Raw genomic sequence first — 13,584 nt, 5'->3', positions numbered from 1 at the left:
TTAACTTAAAACTAGAATTCTCGCAATTTTCAAAAGACATTTTATCTTTTAATCACGACTAACCTATTTAACAAAATAATTCAAACAAATAAAATATTTCAATTCAATATAATATTTATTAAAATAATATTTTATTATTTCATTTAATTATTTATTCATTATTTCATTTCATTTATTTATTATTTCATTTCATTTATTATTTCATTTATTTATTATTTCATTTCATTTATTATTTCATTTATTTATTATTTCATTTCATTTATTATTTCATTTATTTATTATTTCATTTATTTCTCATAAACTTATTCAATAATAGTAAATGCCTATCGCGATTTGAGCTATATAGACAGATACAAAAATACGGAAGGAAATATAGCATAGGAACTTGGATAACAAAAGTACTCACCAAAGAAACCTCTGCATCTCCAACCGGGACTCAACTGCTTGGCAGAACCTCCGATGCTTAGGTGCTCTGCCGGTCTCGCCGTCGTAGATTCTTCCTAATAGATCGCGGTAATAACGATAGAAACCGTTCGCGGGCTTTAAGAGTTTGATTAAAGCCAAACACGCCGCGATCCTACCGACTGCGCCAGTTAAATTACTCAGGCGAGAAAAAGGCTTTTTAAAAATTATTTATTTAATTTTATAAACAACCTTTCTGTTTTAAAGCAAGTTGAAGACAGAGAATCTTTATTAAAATTTTATATAATTCAAAACATTTAAATCAGCAAAATACTAAAACACTATTGTTCGGTTCCGCGAGGTGCAAGTGCGGCGTCATCGGAATGTATCCTTATGCTTATGTAACTAGATACGTACATTTTTATGTTTCTTGGTAAAATGAAGATCATTTTATTTAGGAACAGCGCACAGCCGTACCAGAGTGCTATCGCGGCGGCGTAGTCGGGCGTACGCAATTTGTGGACCATTTCTCTTCGCATGCCGTGCGACACTTCTGCGGATTGGCGCGAAAGAAATTTATGGATACACTTTATTATTTTACGGGCTGGGTTAGTTTTCATCGAAATTTTCCAGCGGCGCTGACCTAAATGACCACTCGGAGAAAAGGAGATCCGAGTAACTGTTATTTATTTCCCCACTTCCAGAATTAAGCAAGTATTTCCTAACAATAGTTTCAATGATTACTTTGTGGTTGGTAGAGATATTCCTCTCTGCTTCTTAATTATGCAACAGATCTGGATAGGATTTTTAGTTACTTTTAAGAAATATTATTTTTTTTCATATATACGTACATATATATGTACAATGCATTCTAATTGAGTTAAATGGTATCTAATTTTTTTTTTTTTTTTTTTTTAATGGCCTGATTTTGCGATGACAGGCGCAAAAGTATCTAATATTAAGATTAATCTTATAATGAAGTTGTCATTTTTTTATTTATATCTTTTAATGTGCATGAGTCTACAGCATTATACCTTTTAAATATCACATGTGTAGGAAATCATGACTTTATTAAAGTAAAACATTTGTTAAATGTAAATTTTAAGAGAAACATACTATTTACTCACATTTATATAAGTGAAGTCTAGACAAATTGTTTTCTAGAATTGTACGTAAAGAAAGAGATTTTTTTGAGAATCTACAGAATCTATTAAACATTTCTATTCTTATGTAGTAAGAATTACCTTATTGTTACTTTTTTGTTAGCGTCATTTTTGTACACGTATATTACAGGAGGTCAGCGCTTAAATCACTCAAATACTATAGGTCCATTGACTTTTCTGCAACTCCAATATGCAGGTCTTTTATATTGTGAAGTTAGGCACAAAATAACTATTGTAGCGACTAGGCATTGTATTCGAACGGTACTGCAGTCGCGAACGCAATTTGTCGTACATTTCTCTGGTGTGTCGTCGTAATATAGCTGCGAATCGGGCTGACGTGCAACTATCGATAACTCTGTGCGGAATTAGTCCTCTTATTTTACTTTCCTGTATGTTTTATTCTTTGTTTTATACTGGACCGAGCTTATAGAAAATATTGTTAAGTTATTTTTGAAATAACAGCATTAGCAAGCAGCAGCAAACAGCTATTTGATATTTCACTTAATTCCATATAGTCCGATATGTACAATGCACATCTCGTGTACAATACATACAAGATTGAGTTCATTTTCATACATTTTCTATTTATTCCCTCATTAACACTAAACAATAATAACATTTGCCGTTTGTAATTACATACTAAAAGTTTGCCACAGATAAAGAATATCAGCTAATAATATAGATAGATAAAGAAGATCTAAAAGTTAAGTCTATACTTGATTTTATAGCAAAAAGATTTATTTTAACATTCCAATATAATAATAATTAATGTTAACAAAATTTATAGGTAATAATACTTCTATACGTTTTTATCGGCAGCGATAGTAGGTTATATTGCTGGTGTTTCAACCCGACATAATATTTTACGAATGACAGTGGCAGGCGGCGGGCGGCGGTGTTTAATCTCGCGGCTGGGCGTGGGTATCTCATTTTTGCTATAAATTCCTATACAACTACTACGACTTGAGCTCGCCCGTCACATCTGTGTCAAAATACTGCGCATAAAGATTATATAGTTATTGCAAGTGGATTTAAATTGAAATTGTGTATAGGATTTGTTTTTTGCATTGGAATTGATTTTAAAATCAGCTTATCTAAATTTATCTTGATCTCCACTCAGGCAAAATAATTAATTTAATTTCCCTGCTCTGACAAAACAGGACATGGCGTTAAGTTTCGCCACTCAATTGAATGTCTCGAACTCAGGCGGAAGCCGGAGAACAAGTGTCTTGAAACAGAAACATCCATGATTTTAACGTATATACTAATAGTATAATAGTATAACATTATTCGTGTGAAACAAGACGTAAATTCAAAAGCTTTTTTCTAAAAAAACGCCCAAAAGAATGTCTTGAAAATAAATTCGATATTACCTTTTGAACAGGTTAATACATATCTGCGATCTACAATACAATAAAATGTAACTGAGCATTCTCGTGTAAGAATGATGTCTTACAATATCCACTCGTCTCCATAAAGTAAGGATTTAACTGCTTAATTAAGAAATCGTCTTGTTCGCAATTTTAAAGTTGTGCTTTATTACGTGCGAAATTGCAAAATGGAGAAGGTGTCATTAGATGAATGAGAAGAATGAAGTTACTTTAAATTGTCTTAAGTATTACAGTATTGCAGCAAGCATCGTCAATGTCATTAGTATATAAATTTACTGCTATACATAAATTAAATAACGATAGATATAAATTAAATAACATTTTTTATGATACAAATCAAAATTACAATTGAAATGTTTGAACATTTTAATAATAAAAATACTCGTGTATATGCTGTTTTTAAATAAGGGTCGACATTTTTAAAACAACATGTAAAAGCAACAAAACAATAAACGTTTATAAAATTATTCATTTATTCAAACAATGTTTTGATGCAAAGATGGAAAAGTTAGCCTCTTACTTACTGTTTTATTTAATCGAAAGACTTTTTTTCAATAACAAATGTACAAAAGATATCAATAAAACCGTTTAAAAAGAGTCACGTTTCTATGTCTTTGTAGCAACCCTTATACTTTGGTATTATCTATAATATAAAAAAATAACATTAATATTTATTTTTAAAAAGAAATAAACGAAGAGGCAGCAGTAGACAGTAAACTAAACAATTTTAGAGACTTATACATAGAGCGATGCAAACACTTCTTCAACTAATCAACACGAATCGCAACGAGACACGGCGCGCCGATATTTGAACTGCTCAAGAAGGTATGAAAGCATTTCACAGCAACTTGTCGGTTGTTTATCCATTTGCAATTTCTGGAAGAAAACTAAAGTTTGTTTACGTTCCATTCAATCTCGCGTGTTCTCTCCAAGTGGAGCACTCGCGACCACAAAATGCAATTATCGACCGTTGTCTGGCGGAACTATGCTTGGATTGCATTCCGAAGCTAGCTAAATATGACCTGGCCTTATCCTCAGTTTACGAATTTCGTTCTAGAGCCCATCTCGCCATAATTCTGCAATTTGTATGGAACTGACGCAGCCGGATAGCACATGCCTCAATCGCTAGGCGCATACATACGAGAACGTAACACAGTTTATGCCGTGAAACTATGTAATCAAAGCTTTGTGCCATTTTACGTAACTGCGATTAAATAAATTCTATATAGAATTTATAAAGTTACGTGACATATTTACGATTACACTTTTATTTATAATCACCGTAATAAAGTACGTAAATTACGTTAAGTAAGGCTGACACTTGAAGTTTTTCTTCCACTTGTATATCAGTTGGGCTAGTTTTAATGGCTTTTCTTCGTTCTACTTTTGTATCCAGATTATGTAAGCAAGTCAGATTCTATTTAAATTCAACTTGCGTTAATCAGTTTACTCGGGAACTTTATCTGTTAACTGGTATAAATTAATAGGGATTTATCAGCTGGTTGCAGTTGGTTTTAATTTTTGAAAATATATTCTATTGTAATAAGACTCGTGTTTTGTCTTGAATTTTGATTTGTTTCTATATAAAATATTATTATCGATTTTTTGAATAGGAAATAAAAGTTATTGAATTTTAGCACGTAACGATGTTAAGTTCCGCCACTCAACACAAAATGCCTCCAAAATGTTGCAGAAAGTAGGGTACGGAAGATTCCCAGGTTCACTCTGCCCACCTCGCTATGTGCAGAATAGAGCGCGATGCTGAAAAAAAATTATGACATTAATGTACTATTAACATAAAAAATATATTTATATATTATAATATATTTATAATATATACATATTTCGTCAGTATTTTGACCTCGTTCGTAATTTTTTGGTAGAAATTATTAGTTGTTGCGCAAATATTGGCTTGAATTGTCGAAGTAAATGTCAGTTAATCCGTAGGGAGTTTAATAATGACTAGTCATCCAGCGTGGCGGCAGCGCTAAAAGCGTTTCTTCTGTTAATGCCTCCCCAGCGGAGCTGAGTGAAATTAGGGCAGCTTTGTCGTCTTACGGCAAGCCTGAGACGTTAATGCAAATGTAAAAATTGGCCGAACTGATAAGGATAATTGATACTTGCAAGTCATTTTTATAAAAAGTTTTTATAAAAAGCTCAAGGAATTTGTATAAACTATTATAATTCATACGAATTAATTATAGAAAAAGTATTTTGTTATCTGAGTAAACAAGTTACGGGGAAAAAAAAATAATGTGTTAAATAAAATATACACTATAGAAAATACGAATAAACAGCAAAGCAGAATATTATTTGTTTCATACCCTTCATTTATTTTGACATGAAGTATTGATACAGATTTTATTTAAAGCTTAAAAGCTAAGTAAATATAAACTGTTGATCGTGTGTGCAATCCTTTCATTAGTGGAGATGGCTGGCAGGCGCGGCCTTGCAGGGCTGTCATGATTATTACCAAGCTAATGTATCGGTTACTGGTTCACCTACGCAGTGAAATACTTACGAGTACACTAGTAGGTGTCAGAATGTACTCCATTTTACATCTACGATGCCACCTTATCTGTATTTTAATTTATAAAACTGCCATATAGATATAGATTTTTCTCTTCTGATACTAAAATATTTATAAGCAATTGTGTTGGTAGTAAATTATAACAAATTGTACGTTTATTTTGCATTAAACTGAGAAATAGCACTAGTTGTAGAATCTCTGATACCCACTCTGTCAATCTCTGATTTGAGCCACCGATAAAGTTTCTAAATCGATAGTGTAGGGAAGGTTCCCTTATCTCGTACTTACGTTCTGAGATCTTGCCATAGCTTCTGAGAAGTCTCGCAAACTGTACGTTATTATAAAAATATTGTTCATAAGCTTTATAGCAAATTAATATAAAAAATATATATTAACGAAATATTTATTTATATATACAAATATTTTTTAGATTTACTGAGCTACAAATTTCGGTCGTGTATTTCATATATTTCATACGTAAATAAAAGATAAAAAATTTTCGTTTTACTGAAAATATTACATTCGTGATTTTATTTATTACAATATCGTGGGCAATAAATATAAATTTATAGCATCATAAAACTTCGTATTAATTGATAATAAAGCCACGTAGAACAGTGTCTTTATAATTAAGCGTCGTCACAGTTTTTATAGGCCCTACATAAAAAGGCCGATGTGCTAAACACTTTCCTATTATTACTATGCATAATATTTTACGCTAAATAACACATACGTTACGCTTGTCGCACACAGATTTCCAATACTATAATTTAAAATATAAGTATATTATTCAAGTGAGCCTTTTTTTCTGTATACTGATAATAAATATATGCAAAATAATTATATTTAAAGTCGTTAGGACTTTGATTTATGTAAATTTTAATTTTATCTTGTAATTTACACAATGTTATTAAGATTTTATATTAAAATATGAGATCCAATAAGAGAATAAGTATCTTTAGTCATCCTTTTTTAAATGTTTACTCAGGCTATAGTAAGAAGTTTATAGTTTAACTCAACTAAAACAGGCTGTGGTCGGCCGTAAAACCTCCAGTTACTACTCGTACGGCAACCTGCGCGCGCGCACATTGTCCTTCGTATATCGGCAAAAGTCCATGTGTTACAAATAATAGTCCATTATATTAATGATTTGGAAATATAATAAAATAATGAGTGGTTTTCATAAAAGAAACAACAATAGATACATTAAATATAAGCAAAAATCATGATGCTAAATTTTACACATATTTTACTGATTTTCTTCACATTATTACATACAACTAAAACTGAATACAATATAAAAGAAAGTTTCAGAAAAAGAAATACAATTTTTGGAGCCAATGACAATTTTGTAAGAGAGTGCTACAATAGTACCATATTCAAAAGTGTTAACTCTTTAAAACACGTCGTCTATATATCTGAATATGTTTTTACCGGGAAAATATCTAGCGTGCAAAGTAGAAAACGAGGCGCGGAAAAGTCGATACGAAACATATTCAAAGTGTACGTTAGGAGGGTTTTAAAAGGCAATAGAAGTGATCTAAGTGATTTGTTGAATCTAGAAACGATTTCTAGAAATTCTTCTAAGCGTGCATATTTACTTGTTGAAATTGAAAGTAGTCAGTGGAAAAAATATTGTTCTTCGTCCAAAGGATGGCCGGCGATATTGTTTGGTGAAAATTTTTCTTCACCTTTATCGCTAGTAATAAATCCGGTACCTTTGAGTATCGACCGCGTACGAAAAGTGAAAACTGCTATTAAAGGTAATTAATTTTAAGTGAATATAGACAACATTTTTGTATTTTATTTACTCATATTCTAATGCCTTATAAAATTATTATTTTGAAAGTAACAGAACCCAAAACTCAAATTTTTATTTGCCTGTCTGTTGTTCGTTTTTCACTCAAAACCTACTTGACGGATTTTGATTGAACTTTTTGCGATATACGCATACCATATATGCGAAAAATTTATGTATATGTAATACGTATACATTATAATTTATTTGGAAGCTTTTATATTTGATACGGAACCCTAATAGCCCAGCTAAACCTTAGGGAAAGAAGACAGAGGAAAAGGTGATCAATACGATAAGTACTTTCTGTTGACATAAAGAAAATGAAGGTCTGAAGTGGACTTCTAGCAGCCTAGCTAAACTTTAAGAAATATGAATACAACGTCTTGAGAAAGTGCTTCAGCTTTATGATTATTTTATGATGACATCAGATAAGTAAAGGTCTAGAACATATTATGTGAAACCTCAAGGCCACTATGAAAACTGGGGAAGGCGGACTTTTGCGGTTGCTCTCTGTAATTCTAACGCCGCGCCGCCTTAATATTATAAATATTAATTTTATAAAGTTTACATTCTATGATTAAAAGAAATAATGGCTTATAATAAATATTGAAACTCTTCTCGAAACATAACGTCTCAAAATGGTAGAAAATGCATAATGTAAACAAAAATTTAGGAAATTATTAAATATATAAATAACTTTCTATAGTAGATGGGTTACATTTTAAGCCGAATAACTACTTTTCACTCTATATAACGTGATAAAAGTGTTTAAATCAAGCGATGTCCAGTTCTTGTAATTTCACGGTAATGTACCAGCGGCGCTTTATCTCAGAGATTATCGGGTGTGAATTGTTAGACCCAAATGTGGACTGGAGTTGTAAAACCATTGAGTGAAGAAGTAATTTATATGGACGTGGTAATAAATGTACAGCTACTTTGAAGCTTTATTATTATTATCTAGGTATACGTCAAGGAGAAAAAAATGTAGAAAGGTTAATTTAAACTTATTTCCGGTTTTCATTTCTATAAAATAGTTGAAAGAAAAATCAAAGTGGAACATGAAATATTTATTATTTAATAACAAAATAAAACTTTAAAATTTACTTAATTAGATGGAAGCTGAATTATAAAATATTTTAACTATAGATAATATAGCAAGCACATAAACAGATGCATGTAACATGAAGTAATTTTCATTGAAGACTAAGGTTTAACAAATTATAGATGTAATAATTGTATACTAAGGTATTTTAACGTCACTAGCACAAAAAATATTTTATTTTTAGTAACGTGGTTACGAACAGTATACATATACGAGGCATCTGTGTACTGTCGTTAAATATTGTCGAAAATTTTATATGGTTTTACTTACAACAATTAAAATTTGAGAATAAAACCCATTTTTCTTAGTAAAAACATTTTTGTAGAAGAGATCCTTAGAAGAATGATCCGGAGCCGTTTCGTGAGAAAGTGAACCGTAAATTGAAAATATATTAAAAGTTTAAGAATACAGAAAATGTTGGTGAACACGATCATTATCTAAAATCTCCCGACTAAAACTTAATAAGACAAGATAACGTGTCGATTATTTGATAAAGGGACCTTTTTAGAGATTTATTATAATGAAGACAAGACCGGCATTAGATAAAAACAAACTGTCTCTCTCCGAAACAAGGGTCCAGCCCTGCGCAATGTGGCCCAGAGCCGCGGGACCATAGACTTTATCGGGACCACCGGCGACGCCCAAGGACCCGGACGACAAATTTATTGACACTCTTTCAATTAAACCCATTGTTGTCGCAAACAGTCGCACCGGCCACATACAAATAAAACCAGATAACTCGCAGCATGTATCTGTTATGTTCAAGTATCGTTGCGCACCTTCCGCCGTAAAAGGAGATTTATTAAAACTATTTGGAAACTGATTCGATCGAATCCGTACGATTTGACATTTAGATAAGAAGTGAAATTTATTTTTTTCGTCTTGATTGCGTCGCCTCGCTCCAGTGACAATGGAATAAAAAGGTTATAAAATGCGACGGTTACGGCAGGTCGCCCACGTCCCGCGGGTGTTGTCGACTGTTCGTGTGGAGCGGAGTGCCGGGGACGACGCCGATACTCGCGCTTACGTAAATATCTCTGTGAGAACGCAATAGATAAGCTGGGACGCGTGGGCTGCAGAAAATGCACGGCCCGTGCAGCCTTGAGCCATGAATCCCGTACCTCGGGTGTTAGATGATGGGGACGAAAGTGGAATGTTATAGATTAAGTATTGACTGTAGTACTATTTATTTTTTCCTTTGCTCTATATTATACGACGTTGTATTGGTTCTTCGTAGGGTAATATTATATGTAAGTAGGTATATAATATATGTAAAGTGATTATTTAAATCACTTTTCTAGATTTGTTCTCTAGTAACGGAGTACAAAGAGTAACAGAGTGATAATATTACCGTATTTTGTACAGTACTAGATTGTTAAAATAAATAATATATATTATATAATGTTTGAGTAAACCTAATGGTTAAATTATTAACTCTTGTCAATGCATCATTTACATAATATATGACCCATGAAGATAAAATTGATTGCATTGTGTTGTTATTTGTATAATATTAATATTTGTGTAATTATTTTTCCTAGCCTGCACCATCCCATTGTTGGGCAAAGGCCTCTCTCCACTTCTTCCATTCTGGTCTATTTCGCGCTATTGAGCACCACTCAGGCCTATAATGGTCCAGCTCGTCTCGCCATCTCCGTTTTAGTCTGTCAATTCTCCTTTTAGAGCTTGGAATCCATCTGGTAGAAGATTTCGCCCAAGACTCTTCAGGCATGCGGCAGACGTGTCCGGCCCAGTCCCATTTCAGCAGAGCGGCTTTCATACCCGCGTCAGCGATTTTTGTGCGAGAGCGCAGTAATTATTATTATCTGTGTAATTATATCGATAAAAAAATATTTCAGATGTCCGAACATTTCTGCTTATTTTACTTTGTATATACTGAATATCGAGTTAATATAAAGTATATAAATTACTCAGTACGTTATGTTAATATAACAAATTCAATTCAAGTATCGAAGCAGTTTTTTTGGTTTGTTTGGACAATTTACATATCTTCATTGTATTCGGGTGCGTTTCAATAAAATTTAACCGCAGTCGTCTCCACGTGTCCTGCGAGCACCAACATGTTATTTTACGACGATCCTCGAGACCGAGTTAGGGTTATGGCTATAATTCAATTTTATGAAACCCCCTCATGGAACAAAGTGTATATTTCTTAAGTTTACACACATATCATGTTAAATAAGACGACTTTTGAAAGCCGCTGAAAGAGGGAAGCCTCAAACTTGAAGAGTAAATATATGTATTTTCATATAATTAATTACCTACTTAAGATGAAACTTAAAATCGCAGAGTACATTAAAGGATCATTATAAATTTCATAATTGTAATTATATAAATTCATAATTATAATTGTACATCAATTTCGACACTACTATTTCCTAGCTACTAATTAGGGCTAGAGTTATATTTAATCACCTAATAAGAAATCTGTATAGCTATGGGAATGTCAGATTCTAAAAAAAAATAAAGTGTTTGCTTATATTACTTCACAACTTTAGTTTATGCATTTAAATGCCTATTAACATTATCTAACATAACAAGAATATCAAAATCAATTCTAAATAAATATGCAAACCAATTCTTATTTCTTAATTATCATTACTCCTCCAAAATTCTAATAATAATAATATTTTTTTTATACTAGTGTAATCATAAATGTTTAATGTTACCGAGGGCGCATCGTCCTTACGTTCCCGTTAAATACGTTTTATTCGTGTTTTTGCTGCGCTATAACGCAATGAGAAATTCCTAACAAAGGTTTACGGGTCCAATAACGAAGTTTACGACACACACTGCGGTTACGTAGCACGTGTTAAAAGTGTACTATCTTCTATAGGCGACCGCTAACATTTCCTTAAGTAAAAATATTGAATTGCTATGCAATATATTATTTCATGTTAGTTCTAATTTATATTATATTTCTGCATAATATTAATAATTCAGCAATTCACTTAGAAAAATTTAAGCTTTTTGAAATAAAATCTTTTATATTTACAGTACATACCTTTTATTACAGTAAAGTGAATTTTCATAGTTCGAGAAAGTGGGGAGCGAGTGTCTAAATGGAAATTATCTTTACAGTAGGTTCCCAGGTTCCCTCTGCCTACCCTAATAGATGGATATTATTTACGAGTATATTTTTATAAAATTTCACAAAGTAATATACTTGTAACGTAGCCATAATATTTTGTAATGTGAAATATTTAAAAAGCTCTTCAATGAAAACCTTTGCCGAAAATTAGATGTATAAAATAGCATGAATGCTTTTGCTTTTCGCTTTAAACAAAATGACAAAAAGAAGTGGAATGCATCCCTCGAAAAAAAAAACATGTTATGGCGCACCGCGGCTCTGTCACAGAGTCTAATGGAATATCTGAGGTGCTATCTATGTACTCGTATATGGATTTGTAATATATATAATATATTCTTGCTATCTTTGTCTTATATTATTTTAGAATATTATTTAAGAAATGCTTATATTAGGTAAATCGACTAAGAGTAACTTAAATATATCACAGTCTCATATAAAACGTGAAAATTTGTTAATAATTTTTATACAAACATTTCGTATGTTTAATGATTTAACCATAGGAAAAAGGTAATTATTGTAGAAATTCTCTTCTTATTAATCATGCAATATTAAAAAAAGGTATAAAATAATAATAATACAAAACGTATAAGAAATAGGTGTTTCCACTAGGCGCCGATATCATATGTGGGTGCAAATTTAGGAGTTCAAATTAGTGAAACTTCTTGGAACGTCGAATTTTTTGCTTCTAGCGATCCCAATCGCTTTGAGCTTAACTGCCTTGCAGGTAACGCGACATTCCTTTCTTTTGTTCGAGCGACTGGCGTTGTCTCCTCCTACACACTTCCGGAGGCATTATACATACACATTTTGTTAAGGTTTTATTAAATCTTATAGCCATAACAGTGAATACTATTCTACATTTAATTTGAATAGAAATGGAGTATCATAACCATGTATTTATTACACATATATTAAAGTTTTAAATATATACATTTACTTACAATGTCGGTTACTTATTTTTTCACGCAAAATCGTTTGAGAGTGTTCAAAAGCATTAAATAACATTTGATTGTTCCGAGTATTTTATGCCTGAAACAATAACTGTTCGGTAGCACCCTATAATGTTTTATAAACGTGTCTCCAATGTTCAATACAATAAGGAATAATTTAAAAGGCTCCTGCTCCTGTGTTTATAAAAGCTTCAAAATAAACCTTATATTGGCTTTATTTTTATTATATTTGGTGTATAATTTATGGTCCGTTTTTGACAGCCGACATTATGACATGCTTGCGCTTTGTTCATTAATCAAAGAAAGCGACTCATATTGTTATTTTTTTCCATTTTGATTTCACGATCTCGACGTTGATAAGTGAGCAATAAGTAGATAATTAAGAATTTCTCATATATTATATTAATCTTGTAGTTGTTAAGTTATAAAAATATTGCTTTTAAGAAATAAACATGTTATTTTTTTCCTTTTGGTGTACTCCTTGCTGCCGTTTACGTAGAAATGTCACTAAGTTTAAAAAAAACTAGTCTTCATAATTGCTATATGATTATTTAGTTCTTTCTCCGTATTTGGAAAATGACTTTTACTATATGTATTAAAATGATTTGTGGATGAGTGTTTGTTATATAGTGCTTTAAGTTATTTACGTCTACATGCTCTACATGAATTCATTAATATTAATTTTGCTTGGGAAATCAATTGAGCATCTGTATGCATAATAATGGTAAGTTATCGAAATAATCTCTTTGATATTAAAATATTACAAAAAAAACATCTCCATACTATTTCTTATCACCTATTCATATCTTTCGCTTTAAATATACATGCATATGTATGAAAATAAAGTTTTACAAATACTATTTATTAGGCTTACTTTAACACCAAATAAATAGATGACATTAAGTACACATAATAAATATACAAAAATTATTTATAGATAAACCATAAGACGTTTTGAAATATTAGGCCACGTTTGTATTAGTGATGTTAATTATTTCAATTATATTTAAAATTCCCTCCCACACTAGACAGCGTAATATTTAACAATGATGCGGGGGCTTTGATATATACTATTAGATAGAGATGAGCTAACTTGTTTGCTGTTTATTAATCGATTTTTTTTATTGTTACAGGTA

The 13,584-nt window shown here is 31.5% G+C and overlaps 1 protein-coding gene across 1 annotated transcript in view; it reads left to right on the top strand.

The window, feature by feature from the left end:
- The first annotated feature begins 6,560 nt into the window (after positions 1-6,560).
- Positions 6,561-13,584, top strand: part of LOC146535637 (agrin-like) — a 97,210-nt gene continuing 90,186 nt past the window's right edge. Inside the window, exon 1 of the mRNA XM_085190652.1 lies at positions 6,561-7,249. Coding sequence (XP_085046778.1) covers positions 6,712-7,249 — 538 coding nt within the window. The 5' untranslated portion in view covers positions 6,561-6,711. The remainder of the gene's footprint in view (positions 7,250-13,584) is intronic.

Source organism: Heliconius melpomene, chromosome 10, assembly GCF_056956725.1.
Source record: "Heliconius melpomene rosina isolate 202511_hmr_F chromosome 10, ASM5695672v1, whole genome shotgun sequence".
Taxonomy (NCBI): Eukaryota; Metazoa; Arthropoda; class Insecta; order Lepidoptera; family Nymphalidae; genus Heliconius; species Heliconius melpomene.
Note: the sequence above shows the minus strand (reverse complement) of the source record. Positions and strands in the feature narration are given on the sequence as shown.